Here is a 26,572-nt window from a genome sequence, read left to right as displayed (position 1 = left end):
AAAGAGATTTACAGCCTGGTTAAAAGTGATGGAGTGATAAATGACATATAACAAAAATTACAAACTAATCTCCAAAAAATCAAATTTGATGATTTTTTCCATTCAGGTTCGTTTTGTTGTTGTGTCCTCAATATATCAAAAATCACCAATATATTGTTGATATGTCGGCCCTAATGAAATTCGATGTGTCCATTAGTGTATATATTTTACCTATATATCCTATCCGTTTTCTCTAATACATGATATATTGATAATATTTTTGTCATTGGTTGCATGTAAACCGAACAATAGTATAAAGAAACAAGAAGTCTTCAAGAGCCTGAAATCATTCAAAAATCAAAATTTGAAGTAGAGTTACATTTGGTAATTAAGTAATTAAAATAAAATTTTAATTTAAAAAAAAATATATTTTTAATATCAGTGTGAATTATATATATATATATATATATATATATATATATATATATATATATATATATATATATATATATATATATATATATATATATATATATAATTTGTGGACTAATAACCTATTTACCTTGTTTAACCGAATTTGTAATATTGAGATATTTTTCCAGTTATAAAATTTTTATAAATAAGTAATAAAATTGTGATTATTTAAAATAAAGAAAGGGCATATTTAGTTTTTGAAAAGAAAAAATACAGAAAAAACAACATTTTTTCTTATATTTGGATATCATTGTCTAAAGAAAAAAAAACCAAGGAAATAAAATAAAATTCAAAAATTATATATATATATATTAATTTAAATTTGCTTCGACCCGGGAAATACGGACACACGCCGTCGCATCGGCAATTGTGTGGTGGAATCGCTGCTGTGACGTCCACCTCTCAACCCCACAAGTACATTAAATAAAATCATAATAATTATTATTATAGTAATATTTAGATAAAAAGACAGTAAATTGGTACTTTGTTGTTTTCTTGTTGACAAACTCGCCGGTCCATTAGGTTGTTAAACCCATCGCGGTACATAGACAACAAGAAGGCCAAGTTGATGAATTGTGGACGTTGATGATGATGACACATGTACGGTGGGCAAGGTGGGAGCGGTCAACTTAAAGGTCGAAAAAAGAGGAGGATATGAAAATGGTACCTCATCGCCTCTCATTATAGCGTTTATCCTTTCATTTATTTTTTTTATTTTTTTTCAATTTTTTTAATGTCTTGTCTGCCGCTGACTCTTCATTTCCTCTCTAGGTCTTTCCGGAATCTCTGGAATCTCCTGAAATCTTCTTCACGAGTATGGTTAGTACTATGTGATCATGAAGGTGATAATCTCTCTAATTCTTGTTGTCCTTGTTGTTCTTTTTGGGGGGTTTTGGGCTTTTTTTTTTGTTTTTTCATTTTGTTTTATTTGTTTTGTTTTGGGTTTTGAGTTTGAAGTTTTGCTGGTAGTAGATCTGGGAATCAGAGTGCATGGTTTTGTTTATTTGATTTGTTTTGGTGTGGCTTTAATGAGTTTTTTCGGGATTTGTGTGCTGTTTCTTGTTCTGTTGAAGTGCATGCCTGACTCTACTTTATCGTGTTTGGTTGCGGAGAAAATGGAGGAAAGGAAAAGAAAAGAAATGAAAAATTGTTTGATTGTATATAATATGGGTGGTTTTTCATCCTCCGGGACTGTAGAGGAAATAAATCTTTTCCTAGTTGAGGTGATGACATCTAGTTGGCTTAGGTCATGTTTGATTTGCCTTTTTTATTTTTTTTCTCTTTTCCTTTTTTGGGAAGCTAAAACCAGATAAAACATTTTATTTTATTGTTTTTTACTTTCTTTTCTCAGGAACGAAGGGGACGGATAGGGGTTTTTTAGGCATTATGGTGGATAAGCTTTTTTTTTTTTTTTTTCTCTCTCTTTTTTTCAAACCCTTCTGATTATATCAAGTGCTTCCTCATTTCAAACCCTTCTGATTCAAGCTGTGTTTTTCAGATTTCATGCTTGGAAGATGTTGGATTTACTGCCAGTGGCGTTTTGGGTGAGTGAATGTTCTGGTGTTACATTTTCAATGAGTGATTGACTCCAAAACTTGCAGTTTGAGAATGTCCTTGTTGCTTTCATACTGCCATTTGGGTTGTGTATTTGTTTTAACATATATAATTGTGGAAAATTGTTGAAGCTTCTGGCAGTTTCAGATGATTGTTTTAATACTTTGGTAGTGATTCTTGCTTGGTTTGAAGTTTCATGTGATACTACTTCCTTTTATTTTGCTGTTATCATGCATGTGATACCACTTCCTTTTGTGTTGAAATTTAATCATTGGATTATTTTTCTGTGCTGGCTTTTGTCTTGCTTGTTATTAGTTGCAGAGAAATAGGGTGCTAGTTAAGATTTGTATTTTGTTTTTTTCTTTTGCCCCTTCATTTTTTGTGACTAGCGCCCTATTAGAAAAGTCGAAGTTCAATTTTCCAAAAGAGCTAAAGTTAGGCATCTGAAATTGAGTGTTAGCTTGTTGTATTTCATGTTATCTGGCTCTATTCTGAGGCATTTGTTGTTGGGTTTTTAGAAGTGCTGTTGCTGATTATTTGTTCTTTTGTTGTGGATTCAGATATCCTTTTTAGATTTGAGGCTAGGAAAGACTTTGAGTTAGTGAATGTTCTCTTGCTGCTTCGAAGATGAATAAGGGGGCTTGATCTCTTTGAGGGTCAAGGTGTTCCTACTAATTTTTGAGGACTTTTGTATGCTCTCTTTGGTTGCTGTGGATAGTTGGGGATTTTGGAGAAGAGAAATGGGATGGTGTTTGTTTTTCTGAAAGAAAATTTGCTAGCTTTTGACAGCTTATTGCATTTTAAGATTAGAAAGCATCTTTATCCTCTTTGTCCATCACCTTTGTGAGAAAACTATGGTTGTGGGAAAATTTTCAGTTTAATAATTGTTTGCTAGTATATTTTCTTATTGTGTTTCCTTGCTCCGCAGATCATTAGTTCAAGCAGTGGCATGTAATTGCTTGACAACGAGAGAGAGCACGCTAGTCAGCATTCATGCGAGGAACATGACTGTGTACAGGCGTGCTCTCTGTCGCTGTCATACAATCTTCTCATCAAGGCTGTCTTACATATTCACCTTGTTCGTGAGCGTTGGACCTCAAGGCATACAGACTAGCAGGTGATATTTTCCCCTTTCCTGTAGCTGAAATAAATGGGTTCGTCTTCAAAATGGAAATATGTAGTATTTGATACAGTGAAGAACATCATTTAGGGTGCAGTTTTCCATCAATGGATTCAGTAATTTGGCTCTTCAATTCTGCATTCTTGTGTCAATCATTAGCTATATTCCTGTTTTAGAACTTCCTGATATGCCAAAAACCAGTGCTAGAATTGGAATCCTGGAAGTTGAGTGCAGTCACCCTTACTTTTTTTTTGATAATTACATGGCTCCTTTGGGGATGTCTGAAACTACTCTGCATTTATTGACATTATAGTTTACGTAATAGATTAAACATCTCTTAAAAATATCATGGCCGCAAAAGAATTACTCTCCTAATCTAAGGAGAATCTTGAGCATAGATCATTGACACTTAAATAGAGTGTTTGGCCAAATGACTTCTGAAAACCATGGCGCAATATGCCAACGCATGGACGGGAAATTACATAAATTGTTCTTTGCAAAAGTGTCAAAACTGATTTGTCATTTGCACATTGCTTTGAACTTTGCATTAAGAGAATTCACTTGCATATCCTTATATTGCTACATGGTCCTAGATCTCTCCTTTCCTAAACTGGTGCTTATGGCTTTCATCTAAAATTGAACTATAGTTTATGCATATGTTGGAGATGCTAGGAAAGTGGAGTGCATTGCACATCAAAAGAATCAGCATGGTGACACAACAATGTGAATGACTGCAGGAAAAACTGCAACTATAATTGAAGAAACTTTAATCTTCACTTTCCAAGGATCAAGGAGTTTCATATTTAATGGAGAATCCTATAAAAAAATTTGATAGAAAGAGTTCTAATCATTAGAAATATCCATATCTTAGGAAGTAGAGCATAAAATAGTATAGGTTAAAAGTGGATTTGGAAATTGAAATAAAAACAATAGCTTAACCCTACAAAATGACTATAAGAATATGGTATTGGATGGTCAATAAGGGTGAACATTTATGTGTGTATATTATGTTGAGATTGCTTATTCCAACTTTGTTGAGCTGTTCCTGAAGTGAGCATGTGGAGCTAAAATATTGCAAGTAGTGTGGAAAAAAATGATTGGAAAACTTTTTCGTTTTGTAAAAGAGGAAAGTAGAAAAGGTGAGTTAAAGTTCGTCCCTTGTCATAAAAGGAGTGAAGGATTTAACACAACTCACAACATACTAAATAATGATGGAAGATTGTAGGTGGTTGAACTTACTCGGAGGATTCACTACCTTCATTCCTTTTCCAATATAATTTGGCAAGCACACATGTATACTTAGTCTTAGGGTATTATGAATTGTTGGAATGCAAAATTCAGGAGATGATGATTATGTTGGTTAGAATTGAGAGAATTTAGGAGTAAAGATTTCGAAATGAGAGAAAGGACTTGATTGAGCAAATAGAAATGTCTAGATTATATTTAATTGATCAAAAGATGCAACACCTTGAGAGCATTGAGAATGATTGCAAAAATTTGAGGAAGAACCCTTTATTTGAACTATTTTTATAGTGAAAAGCTTTCAATTGTTGTATTTTTGTTGAAAATTTTGAAGCAAGAAATCAAAAGAGATCTAATTGCTATTTACCCTAAAGGCTTAAGTAAGCATAGGATGATTTAGTTTGTGGTATGCATTTGTAGCCTGGTTTAGGACAGATTTAAAATAGTGGAGTATGATACAACTATTTGTTCTTGAAATGAGACTAGATTGATGGAGGCATATCATATGTGTGCATTTTCATACCATGTTGAAAATTCTAGCCTTCCAAGTTTGCTATGCTTTTAATACATGCCATATTGAAAAGTTATACTCTTCCTTAGTTCATCATCATCCCTCTTAAGAGGAAAAGGAAGTTGATGAGGTAATATAGAAGAAGAAAGAAAAAGAAGAACTAATATAGAAGAAGAAGAAGAACTAAAGAAGAACTTAAAGAAGAAGAAGAACTCAAGAAGAAGATGGAACTAAAGAAAAAGGAAGAAAAAGAACTAATATAGAAGAAGAGCTAAAAAAGAAGAAGAAGAAGAACTAACATCGAAGAATGGCATCTATGAATGAAACATAGATGGAGTAAGTGAACATCAAATCTTGAATATACTTCAAGAAATGATCATGGCCTCTATAGGCTATAAAGCCAGAGGAAATTCAGACCATCTGATTAGTGTACACCTGATTGCAGGGTTCATTGGCCAGCTCAAAGGATGGTGGGACAATGCTCTTACCGAAGAAGAAAAAATCTTAGTTCAAACTAGCCTTGATGAACGAGGAAATCAAAACTCAGTGCATACTTTGATATATGCCATAACCAAACACTTTCTTGGAGAACCAACGGTTTTCCAACAGCGTGCTTCAGAAATCCTTCAAAATCTCAAATGTAGGAAACTAGGAGACTTTAGATGGTATAAGGACGTATACCTCTCAAAAGTCTATACTAGACATGATGCAAACCAATCCTATTGGAAAGAAAGATTCCTTAATGGGTTACCCAAGTCCTTAGTTGAAAGAGTTCATCTTAGGATCAAGGCAAAATATAATGGTATCATACCATATGATTTCTTGACATATAGACAATTAATAAACTTTATAAACAAGGAAGCATTAAACCTTTGTTCATTGATCAAAGAATATATTGCGTATTTTCTAAATTTCTATCTAGAATTGAGTGGACAATTAGATCTTGATTGATGACAATATCCTTACATTCCAAATGAGAAGATTTTCATCTATAAGATATTGGAGCACCACCATGCTTCCTCGTGTCTTCTTGTACACACAAGACCCTTTTCTATAAATGTCTAGTTGCATCATATAAATGGTAACATCAAGATAGCCATTCGAGAAAGTTATCTTGATTTCTTATTGTGATATCTTATAATTGAGATGTATCATCATGAATATGGGTACTCTGATGGATTTGAGTATGACTATTAGTGAAAAACTTTCCCATGGTTGAAACAATGTTTCGAGCTATAACCTTTAGCTACAACCTTGGCCATATAAGTCTCAACCTTTCCACGAACTCCTTTATTCCTCTTGTAGACCAACCTACACTTATGAGTTTTATCACTTCAAGTACTTTTAAAACAATTTAAACTATCTTAGAACACAAAGATTCTTACTTTCTCTTCATAGCTATGTGCCAAATATGAGGACCAACATTGCTCATTGCTTTATCGTAATCCAGGGGATGCAAACCTCCCATTATGATGGGACACTTGTGTACAAGAAGTATTAAGAATGAAGTATGCTTATATTTTTTGATCCACTATATCATATGCAATGTGGGACTATCTTCTAATGTTTTCCATTCTATATACTCTTTGTCTTATTACTTATCATATGGTCTGCATTGGAAATCTGACATTTATACCAATAGATACCTTCTAATCATCCTGACTATAAATTAATAACCCTTGAAACCCTCTTTGATATCCTACAAAATGATATACCTCTTAGCTAAAGGAGATAAGACAATCTCCAAGGCATATCACCAAAAGAAGATTGTAAGTGATGAGAAACCAATCATTAATCTCATTATGTATATTAAACTTTGATTTCTACTTTCCATTACTCCATTTTGCAATGGAGTCTCGAGTGCACATAGTTGGAATATAATGCCATGCTCCTAAGGAAAGAATTGAACCTACTAGACACACTACCTCGATTTAATCAAAGTTCCTTGATATGTTTACCTAATAGGTTATTTGATTCTGCCTTAAATTCAATGAATTTGTCCAAGGCCTCAATCTAATCAAAGTGCCTTAATATGTTTTCCTAATGGGTTATCTTGATTTCTGAGGCAACGAATTTCCTATGTACCATGTATACATATCCAAACCTAATGTATTCATCAACAAAATTGATGAAGTACTCATACTCTCCATATGCAAGAACACTAAAAGCTCCATACATATCAGTATGTATTAATTTCAAACATTCCTTGTCTCTAAGTCCTTTAACAATAAAGGGACTTCTTGGTCATTTTACTATCTGTATAGGTTCTACAAATTGGAATACCCTTTGGAATGAAATTGCCCAAACTTAACTAGTCTTTGGATCCTGTTTAGATTAAAATGACCTAAGCGTTAGGAGTCCAACGTTTGATTAGTACTAGGTTCTTTCATTTCAGTGAGATTTTTTATTCTCATTGGAATATCTAGACTAATACCAATTTAACCCATTTCATGAATAAAATGTGACCAATTAACCAACTAACAAACTACTTGTTACAAATAACATCTTGTTTGCATTGAAACATATAAATGTTGACCAATTTGGCTAACATTGAACTTGGTAAAATGAATTGGTTTAGTAAATGATGGATAGATAAGTGGAAAATCAAGTCTAACTTTGTTATATCCCAACACAGAGAGTGAAACTCAAGGGAATGTGAGGTTTTTTTCTCGTAGGAAGAGGTTTCTCGACCTTGTCTTGCTGAGGTGGGTACAAAGCTCTTGGTCCATATGGTTTCACTAAGGCTTTTTGACAACATTGTTGGGATATTGTTAAGCTTGAGGGGATGAGCTTTTTCAATGAGTTTTATGAGCAAAGCTCTTTTGTGAGAAGTTTGAACATCACGTTCTTGGTTTTGATACCAAGTCAAGAACCTGAAAGATTTCATACCCATTAGTTTGGTAGGATGGTTGTATAAGCTTCTGGCCAAAGTGTAGATTAACAAGCTTAAGAGAATTGTGAAAAATGTTAGTCTTTGAGTTTTAACATGCTTTTGTTGATAGGAGGCATATTTTAAACCTCATTGCAAATGAGGTCATTGATTAACACTAAACAATCTCTCTCTCATAGTTATTTGTAAGCTTGAAATAGAGAAGACTTATGATCATGTTAATTGGAATTTCTTATTGATTTTACGAAGAAAATGGGCTCTAGGTAGAAATGGGTGGGTTGGATGAAGCAGTGTGTCATCGGTCTTTTTTTCGATTTTGGTGAATGGGACTCTTGATTTCTTTCTGAATTTCAAGTACAAGGGGACTCCCTCTCCTTGTATTTATTTATTTTGGCAATGGAGGCTCTTAGTCACTTATTAATGAAGGCCACAAAAATGCGTTTCATCTCTTGTTTCTCGTTGGGAAGGGGTGAGCAAGGGAGAGTTGACGTGTCTCATATAAATCATCTTTTTTATTGATGATAATATCGCTTTTTATGAGGTTGGTGTACAATAGGTGAAATATCTGAATTGGACTCTCATGTGGCTTTAGGTAATTTCCATGTTAAAAGTCAATATGGAGAAAAGTGAGATCATTCTAATTAGGAGGGTAGAAAATTTGGGTGTGATGTTACTCGTTCCAAACTAAGTAGTATTTGTTTGATTGACGACCGCATTACCTAGATCAACCTAAACAAAGAAAAAACCAATTGTATAGGATTCCTATTGTAACGCAATGGAGAAACATGTGATCAACAAATTCCTCTTCCTTTTTACACATAACATCTATTTGATGGAGACACCCTTCTTCCATAGTTCTGAAAGGCGCGCCTAGGCTCGGGGCGGCGCGACGCCACCCTCCGGCGCCTCGCCTAAAAGGAGGCGACGCCCCTTCACGAAGGCGCCGCTTAAGCGCGCAAGGCGCTCGCCTCCAGCAAGGCGCGAGGCGGTCGCCCGAGTCGCCTCCGACGGCCTGACCAGGTACGCGCTCCTCCTTCTCCTTCTCCTTCTTCTTCTTCTTCTTCTTCTTCTTCTTTTTCTTCTTCTTCCTCCTCCAGTCGAGTTGCAGAGATGCGGCCAGCGGCACCAGCCCTAATTTTTTTTTTTTTTTTTTCTGGGCCCAAAACGAGGCCGTTTTGGACCTTGTTCACTTAAGTGCACAGGGACCAAAACGACGTCGTTTTGGAGCCTGTTCATTTAAGTGCACAGGGACCAAAACGAAGTCGTTTTGGACCCTGTTCTTTTTTTTTTTTTTAAAAAGAGGCCAAAACGACGCCGTTTTGGCCTGTTCCTTCCATCCAGCCCCCTTTTCTGGTCTTTCTCAACCTGAGACCATTGCCATTCTTTGCCCTAGCCTCTTCCGTGCTGGAGAAGTGAAGAAGAAGAAGAAAAATAGGGGGAAAATAGGAGAAAAATAAAGGGGAAATAGGGTGCGCCTCACTTCACTAAAGCCCGCGCCTTAGATGCGCCTTGCGCCTCAGGCTCCAGGACTACTTTGCGCCTTGGTGCGCCTTGAGCCTTTTAAAACTATGCCTTCTTCTCAATTGATTAAGAGTCAAAATCCTTTCCTATGTTGCTTCCCATACAAAAAAGCTCACCCTTATCAAGATCCATAAGTTCCAAATGACTAGTTGGGAAAACCTCTAAGTTGCTAAACACTAACAGAGAATAGAAGTTTTTAATTAAAGAACCTTCAACTCATTAACTCCAACCAAGCCATTCTATCCTCTAAGTCCTATCTTACTGATTACTTTCGAAGAGTTCATAGGAAAGCCTCCACCACCTCTAACTCTCAATCATGGAATTACCTACAGAAATAAGGGCTCTATTAACCCCTACCCCATCTTGCTCTCACATATCAAAATCACATAAGTCCTTTGAACTAGCAATGGAAAGTAAAGTAGGAAAAACAATGAATTTTAGTAGAACCTCTCGGTTTATGGATAGTTAGCTTACCATGCAACTTCCAACAAATGTCTTTGGTGTGTCCAGATTTTCTGCAATGATCACACCGTGGTCTTCCTTCCTTAGTTGATTACTGTTGAGAGAAGGATTAGTTTCACGGGTTGCTAGAGCTGATCCTTCATTTGAGTTTAATGGAACTTGGTTTTAATCTTCTTTCTAATTTCCTTTCTACTAACCTCAGGAAAAAAAAAAAAAAAAAAACACTTCTCTGATCGAAGGAAGAGGCTTAATTTTGAGGATTCTTCCTCTTACGTCATCCAGATTTTTGTTAAGCCCAAAAAAGAATTTAAAGATTCTTTCTTTCTCAACAATCTTATTATACTTGAGACTACATTCCAGACAACCAAGTTTAGCATTATCAAAGAGGTCCATTCGCCACCGTTTTTTTTTTAGAGTATTGAATTATTGAGTGATAGTAAGTTCTCCTTGACGGAGATCATTTAGGATACCTTTTACCTCAAATAGTACAGATGTGCTATCATTATTTGAGTAGGTTTCCTTTATAGCATCCCAAATTTCCTTAGCCGACTTGTAGTGCATGAAGTCTTCTCCAATTTCTTTGGGCATGCAATTGATTAAACATGACACCACCATGTTATTTTCAGATTTCCAGGCCTTGTACTTTGGATCCTCTATTAACAGAGCGATGGTTGCCCTCATGAGAAAATCATCTTTTCCAGATTTCCCACAGATGAAAAGCATTATTGAAGGGCTCCGTTGAAGGTTATTATTTTCACTTAGCTTATGCCCAATAATCGACATTGCCAAACTTTTTGATCTGCCATTGATGTTGAAAGAAGTAGCCTTTTGGCTGGAGGTCACATTTGACGTGGAGGTTGTGTTTGGAGTGGCCATTTCGTATTTCACCATTTGGATAGTGATATGTAAAGATTTGGCTCTAATACCATATTGAGATCCAGGGAGGAAAACTCTATTTTTTTCTTATCACATAAATGGTATAAATGATAGAATATATAGGAGAAGCATGACAATAGACCTATCATTGAATTCCCACAATTCTATTAACAAACAATCAATCCCTTAAAATAAGGTATAAATGATGACAAAATTAAAATAGAGATTTTGGATACAATCATCCTATCTCTTTATTTAAAATAGGAAATAAAATCAAAATCTAATCAAAATTCCCAAAAGACTAGGAAACAAATTCCTAAAAGTTAGGAATTAAATTGGAAATTTACAACTATTGCACAATAGGATTATATATTTGGAGGCGATACTTCACTTTTTGTTGGTAGCAGAATGATGTGACATGCATCTTTTTCATTGTTCCATTGAATTATTTTTTGAATATGATGAAATAAATTATCATAGCAATTGATGGGGACACAATATTAAACATAAACTTGAATAGCACACTCATCTGCTGGCTACTTGGGAGCTTTCATTTGTTGCAGTGATACCTTGAGCATGACTCACAAACGTAATTTCAATGTTTTGGAAACTTTCGGTAAGATGTATGGGCTCAAAGAGTGCTATTTTCTGAAAACTATTGTTTGAAGATGTTGGTTTGATCACTGCTCCTTTATCAATTGGTGTTTTTCCCATAGTTTCATGATCTTTTTTTCCTCATCCGTGGGAAGAGATTTTCCTCAATTTTACAAACTAAAGTGTGATAAGATGTTGGAGGTGATTCTCTAGCAATTGTTGGAAATACTTCTAGATGATGAAAAGGATTTGATCCCCAACAATGAAAACCCAAATGATCAAGATTCTTTAATTTTAATCAAGTGGTAATTCATACTTTGATGAGGTTGGATTGGTCTTCTAATTAGGAGTTAACTGCTTTATTTCTTTGATTTGTTTTTTGTTGTTCTCTGTTATGGTGGTTCCTTTTCCATTCTTAAAATGCTTTGATGATTTGTCTCTTTACAGTTTAGGGCCCAAACTTTTGAAAATGTTGTAATTTTGAACCTGGTCATAAGATTTGAGTCAGTTGACATTAAAGTTTGAAATCATGGGAAATCTGAAGAGAGGAGATCATATAGGTTTCAAGATCTGACGTCTAGGTTTAAATCTACAAATGGTTTTTCTGCTAGAAGAAACTAAGTCTATTTGTCTGAATTGGTCATTCTTGTTAGATATGTGCTTTAAGTTGATACCATAGGCTTTACACGCCAGAAAGGAAAATACATGTCACTTGTGTTCAGATTGTTAGATAGGCTTTACCTGCTAGAAAGGAAAATACATGTCACTTGTGTTTAGATCGGTAGATAGGCTTTATCTGCTAGAAACTAGGATGCATATTTCCTATGTGCAGGGAGATTAATGTAAGGAGTGCTGGCTCTATTTGACTTGTCCAGGAGAAGAATGTTCTTGCGTAGTGGTAGCTGAAATACACACACGCCCATTGAATGAATACTTTTCTTCTCATCAAAGCATAAGCATTTCCAAATTGTTTTAATTAATGACTATAGTAAGTTTTGCTTTCTTCTTCTTTGCACCCATTGGAGCATTACTCATCATAAGCATTTCAACGTTGTTTTAATTAATGAATCTAGTAAGGAAAGGACTTTTCAAGTCTTCTTCTTCTTCTTCTTTCCATGTAGTTTTAATTAATGACTGTAGTAAGGTTTGCTTTCTTTTTCTTCACCCATTGGGGGATTACTCATCATAAGCACTTCTAAGTTTCAATTAATGACTAGCAACAGAAGGATTTTTTAAGTCTTCACACCCATGGAAGAATTACTCTTTTTCTCATCAAATCATAAGCATTTTCAAGTTGTTTTAAATGATGAGTAAAATGAGCTACACCTGCTTTAAACAAAATGAAACAAAAATTTAACATCCATTAATCTATATTTAATTTTTTTAATTAATTGTTATAGCATGAACAATAGCTTAATTAGATTAATAATGTAGCATTATTTACTAGGGTTAGCACAAACATAAGTTGTAAAATGAGCTCAACTCATTTGAAACAAAAAATTTAACATTCATTATTTTATATTTAATTTTTTAATTAATTGTTATAGCTTGAACAATAGCTTAATTATACTAATGATGTAGCATTATTCACTAAGGTTAGCAGAGACATATTATTATTCTTCTGTTAATCTATATTTAATTTTTTAATTAATTTTTGTAGTTTGAACAATAGCTTAATTAGATTAATAATGTAGTATTCTTCACTAGGGTTAGCAGAAACATATTCTTTTTCTTTTTCTTCTACTCTTACCTGTAACAATTAATCTTCTTCTTCTTCTACCTATAAAAGTTAATCTTCTTCTTCTTCTAAATATAACAATTTTCAGGAAAAAAAAAAAATTAACATCCACTAATCTGTATTTGATTCTTCTTCTTCTTCTTCTCATAGCTATAACATTTAGCTTAACTTGTTTCAAACAAAAATTTTAATATCCACTAATCCATATTTAATTTTTTTTAATTAATAGTTATGGCTTGAACAATAGCTTAATTAGATTAATAATGTAGTATCACTCACTAGGGTTAGCACAAACATCTTCTTCTATTAAGGAAAGGAGTTTTTAAGCTGCAAACTGAGCTCAACTTATTTCAAACAAAAAATTAAACATCCATTATTCTATATTTAATTTTTTTTAATAATTGTTATAGCTTGAATAATAGATGAATTAGATTAATAATATAGTGTTATTCATTAGGGCTAGCACAAACATATTCTTAGTTATCATCCTCTGTCTATGTGTGTTCTCTCCGACTGTGTGTGGGTGTGTGTGCGTGCCTATGATCCTGTGGGTGGGTGGGTGTGTGTGTGCGTGCACGTGATCCTGTCTATGCGTGTGTCTAAATATTTACCTTCTTTGTGCTGCCTCCCTCATCATCCAAACATAACCTGTCATGAATGTAATAGCTCTTTCCATGTTTGATCCCATAAAGGAGGAAAAATTAACATTCTTGTACTGTGTTTAGAGCTTTGCAGCCATCTCATTGCAGTGGCTTCTGCAGAGCTTAAATTGGCTCATCCTCCAATATATTTTGGAAGAACCAACTAAATTGAATTGTTGTTTAAGGATTTCTTACTCTTGTGCTTAAAATTTGCATGACCTACAGGTATGCGTCCTTGTAAATATCACTTGTTAGAAGTCTTTGCACAATCTGTTGCACACAAAAAGGAAATTCTAGCTCTCTCTCTCACACACACAAACACACACACACACGCATAGAGGAGAGAGAGAGGGCTTGAGTTTCCTTATTTCTTTTTTGGATCGAAGTTCACTGATCAAGTAAGACTAGGTTCTTAATTTTAAACCGTGTTCTCTTTGATTCTTAACAAAAGTTTTACTTTTTTAATTTTTTCCAGTAGTAACCTTAAAATGAATTGACCTTATGCTTTTTACAATCAAGAGCATTTTTTTTTTAACCTTATTTTAAAATTATTTATTTATTTATTTTATTGTGGTGGAATATATATGAAATGCATTATGGCTGACAAATCATTGTCAAGAAATACATTGATTAATTTTGATTCTGTTGTTGGATGCTGAAGTTTCCAATTTGTATTGTAATTCCAAATGCTGAAGGTTGTCTCATTTCCATGCTACCATCATCATTATTGTTATCACATTCACAACAAATACCATCATCATTACTGCTGCTGCAATTTTTGTATTACTTACAGTGCACCTCTTAACACCATCACTACCACCTCCACTGCCTGCTCAACCGGCTGTCCCTTATAACATTGGCTGTGTTGCTTCCATCAACTGTAGCATCAAAGAAAGTGAACATAATTCTATCAAATATTATATTATTCTATGAAAATTTCAAATTTAGTTATAGCTAGATTTGAATTTTCGTCTTGCTTAGTCACTGTTTCCTATGTCCTCAACCAAGGTTTTAAAAAGATTCTTGCAGGATCATCTTGAGACAGAATGGTTCAGATGAGCCTTGAAATTTAATCTTGAAGTTAAGCAGGGCTTTCATTTGGCATGTGCCTTGCAAGCATTAGCATAGTCAAAAGGTGCAATTCTTTTATCTCTCTACTCCTTTGCTGTTTAAATATGTGCCTTCTTCGACCTATTGTTTAACCTTCTCTTTTAGTTTTTCAAAATGTTAGGAACCATGCCTTTTTTTTTGGTTGTTTAGTGTACATAGATATTAATTCTTTCATTATGTGTTTTTAATATTTTTAATATTCACCATGTTACTCCAATGTAGTGTGTTTACGAACTTTGGTATGTAGATGTGTTATCTTCCTAAATTACAACAGCAAGGGAATAAAGAATATGAACTTTGGTCTTCCTTTAACTATATATGTTAGCATAATCCAAAATTTTCATGCAAATAGCTATATAACCTTTATTTATTTGTTCTTTAATATTTCTCTATCTTATTATTTCAGTTATCTGATTTTTTTGACATAAAAAACAGTGTCTAAAGGCTTGCACTTTGTGCTTTGAGCTGCTTGGCTTGAAAGGAGCAAAAATCATCTTCTTACCCTTTTGCCTGTAAGAGCATTAGACTCAATTCCAAGAATTTAAACATTTAATTCCTTAGAAAATTTATATTTTAATTTTCTAGGAGCAATGAGATATAAATTATAGATATGGATGAATCTTATTACCAAATATGTATTTGCAAGGAACCTGATACCTTGAGCATGACTCAGAAACTGAACTTTGATATCCATTGAGATCCCTTTGTGGCAAGATGTGCGATCTGGTGCCCCAAGAGTACTATTTTCTATGAGAAAAAAACTACTGTTTGAAGTTGTTGGTTTGATCCCTACTCATTTTTCTATGGAAGGTTTTGCTAGAGTTTCATAATCTTTTGTGCACCACCTAGTTTCTTCATCAGTGGGAAGAGGGATTTTCTCCAATTTCGTAATTCTAATGCATGATAAAGTTTTGGAGGCGATTCTCTGTCCATCATTTGAAATCCCTCATAATGATAGAAAGCATTTGGTCCCCAATAATGAAAACCTAAAGCAGTCAAGATTCTGTTATTTTAATCAAGTGGTAATTCATAGCTTGATGAGGTTGGTTTGGCCTTCTAGGTATTAACTGCTTCATTTCTTCAAGTGGTTTTTTGGTGTTCTTTATCGTGTTGGTTTCTTTGCCATTATGTAATTTCTTATTGATGATGATGACAAAATCTTTTGGTCCCTCAATAGTTTATGATCTAAGAATTTGAAAATTTTGTAGTTTGGACCCAGGACATGAGACTTGAGTCAGTTTACATTGAGGTTTGGAATATTGGAAAACCTGAAGAAAGAGAAAAGATACAGCTTTAAAGGTCTGTCATGTAGGTTTATCTGAACCAGTCATTCTTGTTACATACAGGCTTTAAGGCATTACATAGGCCTTTTACCTGCATGTCTCCTGCATGCAGGGAGATTAATTTAAGGAATGCTGGCTCTATTTGAGTTGACCAGGAGAAGAGTGTTCTTGAAAGCATAAGCAGTTACAAAATCTGTCTTGACTCATAATAGTAACTCCTTAAAATAAGAAATTTTGGAAAGGAAATGACCTTTTAATTTGAAAATGAGCTCAATTAGTTCAAAACAAAAAATTCTACAAATTCTATTAGCCAATATTAGATTTTGTTTCTTAATTGTTACTGCTTGAACAGTAGCTTAATTAGATTAATAATATCATATTATTAATATTCATTGGGTTAGCAGAAACATCTTAGTTATTTTCTCACACCACCCCACCCCTGCCCTCCTCTCACCCTTTCCCTCCCCACCAGCCCCTCTCCTTGTGTTAGTATGTTTAAATGTGCATATTCATATTTCAACAGTATTCTTGTGTTGTCTAAATATGCAAGTATTTTATCTTCTATGTGTGTCTAAATATGTACATAGTTACATATTTCAACCCAGTGAATTGTGTTCTTCTTTTGTGTGCCCTCATCATCAAGTATATTACTTTCTCTCCATCACTTCTTCTGTATCTGTGCCCATGTGTATGCGGGTTCATGTTTCTAAATGTGTACATACTTAAATATTTCAACCATGTAAGTTGTATTATTGTGCTGCCCTCAACATCCAAACTGTTTTGTGATTACATGAAGTTCAGTGATAGCTGAAAATCATCATTCTTTGACAGTGTCAACAATAATATCCCCTTGCATATTAAGTTCCTCTTGTCTCGTGGAATAACAACATTGTATCAAGAAATTTGCAAAAGTAGAAAATTTTTCTTGAGTGTAATTGTCTTTTCTTGTGCAAATTTTTTCTTTTAAGTAAAACATTGTAATTACAGTAAGTATAATATATCATATGTCCCCCATAAATGTGGAATAATGCCTTTTTTTTTCCTTGAAACAAGGGTATATTTTGATATATAGGCTGTTTTATACTATGCTCTTGGAACCTTTTTATTCTTGTTCTTGTCAACTAATAGCAACTGTTTAACATATGCATTAGATTTTCTGTAGCGAATCTCTCAATTTATGTGATTTACCATAACAGTTGTGATAGTTTAGTGTGTGTTTTCCTTCATTAGCCATAAACTCAGTGCTCACTGGAAGAGCAAGGCATTTCTGGGCCTTCTCCAATATTCTTTTCAAATTCAAACCCAAAATCCTTCAAATCCCTCAATCAAAAACAAATGATCTCTTGGTTGCAGAAATCCAAACACATTCACCAATCCCAATCCATGCTCAGATCTCATAAAAAATGGCCGTTCTTAAGACCCTTCCATATTCTTTGAGCTCCTTGGCTCTGCTCCAAGTGCCATTCCATTTCCTCTGTCTCCATGATTTTTTAATTTACTCACAACCCAAACACATTCCTCTGCAGTCCTCTCATTGATGAATTTTGTCGTCAGGAATCTCTTGTTCACATTCAGCTGTATTCTAGAATGCTTCATGAATCTATTGTGCCTGATACTTGATGGCCTCAATTTTGAAAGCTTGTGGATCGTAATTGGCTTTGAGGGAAGGAGAGAGGTCCACAGCCGGGCTTTGAAGCTGGGGTTCAGCTCAAACTGGTTGTTGAAGTTGAGTATCACAGAGCTACAAGGAAAATGCAGGGAATTAGGAAATTCACAAAGGATGTTTGATGCAGTGCCTGAAGACATAGTCTCCATTGTGACAATCCCTTCTTTTATTGATCAGGGACTGGTTGCATAAGTGGGTTCTATTTTTTTGTGGGCTTAGACTTGCTGCATGCATGCAGTCCTGGAGGTTTGGCTCATTTGGATTCAAGGTATTTTCCTCCATGGCAAGAGTATACGAGGTTGAACCACAGATTGAGCACTATGGATGCATGGTTGATCTTCTTGTCTGAGTTGGTTGCCTTGGAGTGGCTTATCACTTAATTTGAACAATGGAGATGGCGCCAGACCATATTATATTAGGGACTTTGCTAAGTGCTTGTAAGATTCATATAAACATTGAATTTTGTTTGGTTGTTGCATGTGCATACTTCATCTGGGTAATGAAAAGAGGCTGCACAAGTGAGAGCAAGAATGAAGGAGGGTGGAATGCAGAAAGAACTGTTAGCAGTTCGGTTGAAGTGACCAATGAGATACACGAGTTCCTTTTGGGAGACCTAAGATAGTTGGAGGAGTTGAACTGACTACTGAGATTGGAAGGATACCATCCAGTGAATAAGGTAGTTTTGCAGGATATTGAAAATAGCGAGTATGTTATGGCTTAATTTCAACTAAACCATGTACCACATATGGCATGAAGAATCTAAGTGTATGCCATGACTACCACTCAACAATCAAGCTTGTTGCTGAAATTACCAGGAGAAAGATTGTGGCGAAAGATTGGAATGGGTTCCACTATTTTTAAAATGGGGCTTGTTCTTGTGGAGATTATTGGGGAAATGAAATGCTTTATTAGTTCCTTTCAATCTCTGAGAATTGTCTATTTGTGTCACCCATTTGATAGAAAAATAATCCAGAGGAAGATTATATTATTTGTATTGGATCTGGCCATCACCATGTTTCATTATCCTCCTGGAGCTCTGACAAAGGGAAATACAAGTTCCTACAATGAATCCTCCAGGTATATATATACGCCCAGGCATTTTCTAAAATGTAGCCCTCATAAGAACAAAATATGATGGAAGCTGTTGGAGAGAAAAGTATGTGATTGCCATGAAGATGAGTGAATACACCGGAATTGCAGCATATTTCAAATGATCCTCAAGCATCAAGAAGTTCCATGAGCAGAAGCATAACAACATGACGACCATGGATATAAAGAGAGAGGTTAAACCAAATAAAAGATTATGTGACAAGTTCTTACTGAAATCTTTATATTGGTATTTGGAGGTGAGAAGGGTGAAAAATATGAGCAAAGAGATGAAAGAAGAGCAAAGAGCAACCAGCGATGAAAGTGCGAAAAATCTGAAAGCCAAATGGTATTAGAAAATTGGTTTCCTAGTGTCTTTGTTGACCCCACCTGGTATGGTGGCTGATGAGGCAAAGGCGACTGTAGCTATTAGGGCTGCAATGAAAAAGCAGGAATTGCATGTGTTGTTGGATTCTCTGAAGATCTGCTCTGGTTTCTTGCCTTATTTTAACAACTATAGAGATATAGTGGCAAGGAGTTTTTCACATACTGAAATATTGAGTTTCTGAATTTGAGAGAACTACAAACAACAAGTTTAAAAGTAAAGCCAAGGATTTAGAGTTGATTGCACATATATAGCTCAAACCACTTGACTTCCCACTGCAATTGCAACATGCTGGTGGGAATAGGCCATCTTTCACAATTCTGTCATGTTGCAGCTATATGAAATGTGTTATTCGAGTTCTTATCAATCTCACGAAATGCAATAACTTTATTAAAAACATTACTAGTCCTAAATAAGAAGTGATATATATTGGATTGTCTATTTTCCACTGCTGAGAGCACTATGTTCTTCCCCTCTTGATCCCTGTCAAGAATGGTCATAGAAAAAACTTGGTAGGATTTTTTCTACCATTTCCCCAATACCATTCTTTGCTGCAACAAGCATTGGTGTCTCATCAACTGCAAATAGATTAAAATTCATTCTTAATCTATAAGAGAAAAGCCCAATTGAGCCAATAATATGAAAACAATGGTTAAAATTTAAAGAATTTGAATTGTGATTAATTGAGAAAAACCTGAATTACTTTGCACCAGATCTGCCTCTCCTATTAGTTGCAGATGGAGCAAGTGATTGAATAACTTTGCTCCTCATTTCTGCATACAAACCTACGAATTTATTTGTAAGAAATAGAGTTGACAAAGAAGTTACTTTCCCTTCTTCTGGAGTATCCATAGTAGGATAACAAGAAGTTACCTTCCCTTCTTCTGAATTATCCATAGTATGAATCACAATATCGACTTGTCTCATTGTTTTCAAGATTTATTTCTTATGTACCTCTCGCAGCTCGTTCAAGTAGTTTGTTCATGATCTGAAGAGAGTCAAGAGACCATATGTGCATCTGTTTTTTTCTCTCTTCACTTCCTTATCTCACTTGATCCTTGACATATATCCACTAAGAAACAAAAACATACTTAAAATCCATATTGTTTGGGAAATTAAGAAGAGAAATTTAAGATGGGAATATTATGGTGTTATAGTTTTACCCACTATTGAGAGGATAACCTGCAATGCTTTGGATACAATAGGCTTGATGAACCTCTGGCATCTGCCATATCTTGAGGGGAATCCTTGATGTCCTTGAGTAGCATTGCTTGAATGGTGACCTATAGAAAGGTATGGAAATCAGTGTTTAATTCCTTGAAGTTGCTTTTAGGAACTTATAAGCTTAGACCAAGTAGATCCTCACTGAACACGATGTTCATTAATACCTTGCCCCACTTCAAGATTCTCCGTATCCAACTGCTTTGTTTAATTTTCGACCAGTTTTTCCACTAGTCACCAAAACTGTGTAAACATATAGCAATGATTTATAGTGTAAGAAATCAATCAATGAATCATGCCATTCATGTTTATTCAATTGTACGTACAAATTTTTTTATTTTAAATGATTAATCTCAAAACCCCACCTGGTAATTTCATCATCTTCCATAGAACTTGAAAGAAGTTGATACATGTTTGATAGTTGCTTGGATACCAGTAGCTCTTGAGCTTCTTTTTCTCTTTGAAAGTCTCTGGGATGGGATTTTCAACATATACTTGTAAGTTATCAATGGGAATTTTAAGAAATTTTTGGCCTTTGTGGGACATAAGATACAAACTAATTCATTGGTCTCCATGCTTAATTTTGTATGATGAGTTTAAATACTGACCCAAAACTACCAGTGAAGGTTTCTAATTATTTGATTTTTTATTTATTGAAATATGGTTTTTATATGATATAAATATTAGAAATATCTTTATAAATATTAACAAAAAAGTGTCAGTGTGATTGAAATAGATGTGTAGAGTCTGGTTATATAGATGTGAGGAGCAGTTAGAGACAATGGAACATGACTTGGGTTCCAGATATAGATATACTAGGAGTAGGAAAAAAATAGATTGTTCTGAGGTATATGAGTAGTAGTTGTAATTTTTTTTTTTCCTTTCCATAAGCTGTGTGTGATATTAGTGAATTGATGGTATCATTGTGCGCCAACACATGACATTTAAAGCTTCGAATATGACATGATAAGTTGTGTGTGATATAAGTGAATTGATGGTCATTTAGGTTTATTGGAAAAGTACTACAATGATAAATGATGTCAAAGAAGCTGAGAAACATTCCACTTCTGAATGCAGTAGGCTTTGCAGCTAGCATATGCAGAGGGGAGTTTCCATCATAACAGAATCCATGAGACCATCCAGCCTATCAATAATTTGTAACGCCAGATCTGTGGAGCACAACTATTGTGATGAGGTCACATTACAGGTGAGTAGTACTATCGATTCTATTGATATGTGATTTATATTATAAGAAGCAAGACACCTAAGGCATCTACCATGGACTATGGAGAAGAGTCCAACCCCTTACCCAAGTGTCCTCCTTCAATGGCACTGTGAAGAGCAGTGCCACCAAGCCTGGCATGGGAGTAGTCATGGGCTTGGGCGAGGCTGTCTCACATTTCATAGACCGAAAGGGAAGTGTCTTTATCACCTAGGAAAGCATCCAAGAAAAGAGGTGATATATATTGGATTGTCTATTTTCCACTGCTAACAACACTATGTTCTTGTCCTCCTGATCCCTGTCAAGAATGGTCATAGGAAAAACTTGTAGGATTTTTTCTACCATTTCCACAATACCGTTCCTTGCTGCAACAAGCATTGGTGCCTCATCAGCTGCAAGGAGAACAAAACTCATTCTTCGGCCTCTCCTTAATATTACTTTCCACCAGATCTGCCTCTCCTTAATATTAGTTACAGATGGAGCAAGTGGTTGAATAACTTTTCTTCACATTTATGTATACAAACCTACGAATTTATGTATACAAACCTACGAATTTATTTGTAAGAAACAGAGTTGACAAAGAAGTTCCTTCCCTTCTTCTGAAGTATCCATATTATGAATAACAATATCGACCTGTCTCATCGTTTTCAAGATTCATTTAATATATACATCTTGCATCATGTTCAAGTAGTTTGTTCATAATCTGAAGAGACGATATATGCATCTGTTTTTTCTCTTTTAGCTTCCTTATCTCACTTGATCCTTGACATATATCCACAAAGAAACAAAAATTTGGAAACTAAGACGAAAATTTGAGATGGTAATATCATGGTCTTATAGTTTACCCAGTGTTACTGAGAAGATAACCAGCAATGCTGTGGGTACAATAAGCTTGATTAACCTCTAGCATCTGCCATATCTCGAGGGGAATCCTTGATGTCCTCGAGTAGCATTGCTTGAATGTTGAACTATAGAAAGGTATAGAAATCAGTGTTTAATCCCTTGAAGTTGCTTCTATGACGTTATAGGCTTAGAGGCTTAGATCAAGTAGATCCTACACTGTCCATGATGATCGTTAATACCTTGCCCTCTCCAAGATTCTCTGTATCCAACTGCTTGTTTAATTTTCGACTAGTTTTTCCACTACTCTCCAAAACTGTGTAAAATGTATAGCAATGATTTATGGTGTAAGAAATCAAGCAATGAATCATGCTATTCATGTTTATGCAATTGTAGCTACAAATTTTTTTATTTTAAATGATTAATCCCAACGCCCACCTGCTAATTTACTCATCTTCCATATGAAACCAAAAATTTGTATTTTTCATATTGAAACCTAACACCGAGAAACATTGTCCTTAACATTTTTTTTTTCTTAATATTTTATAGAACAAAAATTTGTTTGGAACTTGAAATGTTTTAAAACTTGTTTTTAATGTTCTTGAGTATGTTTTAAGAATTATTTTGAATCATTTTTCATGATTGAGTAATTATTTTTTTAAAATTTTTAGAAAACAAATTAAAATAATTAAAAGATATTTTTTGAAAATATGTATTTTCCATTTTTATGAACATAAAATAGAAAATAGTATTTTGGTTATCAAACATGTTTTTTTTTTTTTTTTCTTCTTGTTTTAAAGAATAGAGAATTGTTCTAAAAAATAGTTTCTAAACATGACTTAAATTATTTTTAAAAGAACATATATTTCTCCAATTTTCTTCATCCTTTTCAGAAAAATGGAACGGAAAAATTTTTGAAAAAAAAAATCCAAATTATAGGGAACATATATATTTACTGTTTTTTGAAAGGATTGGGTGGTACTAAAAAATGGTGGCTAGAATTAAATAAGCAGAAGAAAAATAATTCCCCACGTAAACTCCATAGATGTAATATAGATGTCTAGTCTATTGAATTTGGATGGGATGTCAGTTGCTCTACCTGCTGTGTGAAGATGATGTCAATATATATATATATATATACTCTGTCTCAACAACCCTCGCTTAAACAAATCCAACTATGTTAATGACTTAAAGAGAATAAAATGCATGCATCTAATTTACTTTTGTAGAGGCGTATTTGTCAAACTACAATAGTCTTAATATAGTTCTTCTTTGATTCAATTTCAAGATATAGAGATACAGGGAGATAATTTTGGATGCTATACTTAGCCTATACAATATCTTCGGCTAAACTGATGGTTGACCCTTGAATTAAGGGATTTCTACAGCTACAATTTCCATAACCCAGTAATTCTAATGACTCACGCCAACACTCCCCCTCAAGTTGATGCATAGATATTTCTCATGCCCAGCTTGTCAAGAAAGTCATGGAAGTTTTTGCTTGAAACTGCCTTTGTGAGTATATATGCTAGCTGGTCTTCTGATTTGACAAATGGGAACCGAATGATTTTTCCTTTAAGATTGTGTCTAATGAAATGCCTATCCACTTCCACGTGCTTTGTGTGATCATGTTGGATAGGGTTGTGAGAAATGTCAATGGTAGCCTTATTGTCGCAGAATAGGTTCATTTTTGAGTTAGGACCAAATCCAATCTCTGTTAGTAATCTTCAGAGCCAAAGAAGCTCACAAAGTCCCTTAGCCATACCTTTAAATTCAGCTTCAGCACTAGACAGTGCCACTACTTTTTGCTTCTTACTCCTCCATGTAACTGGATTTCCTCCCACAAAGGTGAAGTAACCCGAAGTGGATTTTCTGTCCAAAATATTCCCTGCCCAATCAGCATCCGTGTACCCTTCAATGTTCAAATAATCAATTTTTTATAACAACAACCCTTTCCTTGGTGAGGATTTTAAATAGCAGAGGATCCGAATCACTGCACCCATATGGTCTTCGCTAGGACAGTGCATAAACTGGCTCACCACACTCACGACATAGGCGATGTCTGGGCGAGTATGAGACAAATAGATGAGCTTACCCACTTATCTTTGATATCTTCCCTTAGTAGTTGGCACTTGATCCAAAAACTCCCTAAGTCCATGATTCTGAACAATTGGAGTATCAGCTAGCTTACTCTCCAATAATCCTACCTCCAATAATAGATTCAACACATATTTTCTTTGAGAAAGAAATATGCCTCTCTGTGATCTTGCCACCTCTATTCCTAGAAAATACTTAAGTCCTCCCATGTAACGACTTGCTCTCAACCGTGTAGATATTGTTCGCTTTGGACCCAAAGGGGTCCTCACGACTTTAAAACGTGTCTACTAGGTTAAGAGGAGTCCATACTTATATAGTGTCAGGATCTTTCCCCTATATCTGATGTGGGATGTCACAAACACCCCCCCCAATGCAGACACAACGTCCTTGTTGTGTCCCACAAGATTGCTGGGTTAAATAAACAAACACCCCTTATGGGGCCAAACAAACCCCCACACTGGGGTCGGGGATCGGCTCTGATACCATTTGTAACGACCCGCTCTCAACCGTGTAGAAATTGTCTGCTTTGGACCCAAAGGGGTCCTCACGGCTTTAAAACGCGTCTACTAGGTTAAGAGGAGTCCATACTTATATAGTGTCAGGAACTTTCCCCCATATCCGATGTGGGGTGTCACATCCCAGGTTCTTCATTTTGAATTCGGTTGAAAGCTGCTCTTGTAGTCTTGAAACTTCCTCTACATCATCTCCCGTGATGATCATGTCATCCACATAGACAATTAGAGCGATCACTTTGCCTTGTCAATGCCTTAGGAAAATGGTGTGATCTGAATTGCTTTGGAGGTACCCATACTTTCTCATAGCTGAACCAAATCGGCTAAACGATGCCCGCGGTGATTGTTTCAATCCATACAATGCCCACTCCAACTTACATACAATCTTGGCTTCGGAAGAGGTTGTTTACCTTGGTGAGATGTCCATGTAGATTTCTTCTTCAAGGTCGCCATGGAGAAAGACGTTCTTCACGTCGAGTTGGAGTAGTGGCCAATCTAAATTTGTTGCGAGAGATAGTAGTACTCTCATAGTATTTAGTTTAGCTACCAGTGAGAAAGTCTCCAAATAGTCTACGCCATATGTTTGTGTAGACCCCTTCGCCACAAGCCTTGCCTTGTATTGGTCAATCGATCCATCAGCCTTGTATTTTAAGAGAACACCCATTTACATCCCACTAATTTTTTCCCTTCTGGTAGAGAAACCAATCTCCAAGTATTATTTTTCGGTAAGGCCTCCAACTCTTCTTGTATTGTCTGTGCCCACTTTGGATCGGCTAGAGCTTCTTCAACACTACTCAGGATGTAACAGGAGGAGAAGGTGTGTGTAAAGGTTTTGATAGGCTCAAAGAGTGCTTGAGTGGTCACATAATTTGCAATTAGGTACTTGGATCTTCTCTCTTCCTCATCAGGAGAATATCTATTAGGTGGTTTCCCACGATTGTGTCTGAAAGGCAATATGTAACTAGTAGGAGTATCTAAGGTATTATCACATGGAGAAGTGGTAGAATGGCTTACCTCAAGAGTATTCTCAGTGGTAGAGTCTTTGGGTACTGAAGTGAGGGGGGTATTTGCAGGCTCATCATTGGCAAGTTCTTCATTCTCGAGTTCATTGGTAGGTTCTTCACTCTCGGGTCCTTCTCTACCTATAGCATCTCCTATTTTTTCCATGTTCATCAGTGGTTGTAGCTCTTCATTTTCAATTTCAATTCCTGGTGCCATCTCACTTCTTGGAGTTATCAACCAATTCGGCTCTTCACCCGTAGGCTCCCCCTAAAGAGTTGAATTAGTCATCCTGGTTTGGAAGAAGCACTCGGACTTAAGGAAGGTCACATCCATGGTAATGTAGGTGCGATTGGTAGTAGGGTCATAACACTTATTACCTTTTTTTTTTTATGTAAAACATATCCCAAAAAAATGCACCGAACTGCACATGGATCCAACTTGGTATGCCGATTCTTGTGAAGATAGACAAAATTATAATGATGATTAGTAAAGGAAAGAATCCTAGCATGTTTGGTATCTAAATAACATAGCAAAAATGATCAAGAG

General features: G+C 35.2%; 1 protein-coding gene across 13 annotated transcripts; it reads left to right on the top strand.

Annotated features, from left to right (window-relative positions):
• Positions 1 to 1,127: 1,127 nt before the first annotated feature.
• On the top strand, positions 1,128 to 22,226 carry LOC117918994. 13 transcript variants are annotated; one of them, XR_004651987.1, is made up of 7 exons: positions 1,128 to 1,272; positions 1,805 to 1,842; positions 1,952 to 1,997; positions 2,568 to 2,663; positions 2,936 to 3,124; positions 14,622 to 14,737; positions 21,431 to 22,226. XR_004651987.1 is itself a non-coding variant. In XM_034836000.1 (5 exons), the coding sequence occupies exons 1-4, from the start codon at positions 1,187 to 1,189 to the stop codon at positions 14,666 to 14,668; spliced, it is 381 nt and encodes a 126-aa protein (XP_034691891.1). In that variant the 5' UTR covers positions 1,128 to 1,186; the 3' UTR covers positions 14,669 to 14,737; positions 21,434 to 22,226. The 13 variants fall into 13 exon arrangements, 3 of the variants coding, with proteins under 3 accessions (XP_034691891.1, XP_034691890.1, XP_034691892.1); XR_004651985.1 differs by having other exon boundaries at positions 1,128 to 1,295; XR_004651988.1 differs by lacking the exon at positions 1,805 to 1,842.
• The last annotated feature ends 4,346 nt before the right edge of the window (positions 22,227 to 26,572 follow it).

Source organism: Vitis riparia, chromosome 7 (genome assembly GCF_004353265.1).
Source record: "Vitis riparia cultivar Riparia Gloire de Montpellier isolate 1030 chromosome 7, EGFV_Vit.rip_1.0, whole genome shotgun sequence".
Taxonomy (NCBI): Eukaryota; Viridiplantae; Streptophyta; class Magnoliopsida; order Vitales; family Vitaceae; genus Vitis; species Vitis riparia.
The sequence above is the reverse complement of the archived record's forward strand: the minus strand, read 5'-3'. Positions and strand labels throughout refer to the sequence as shown.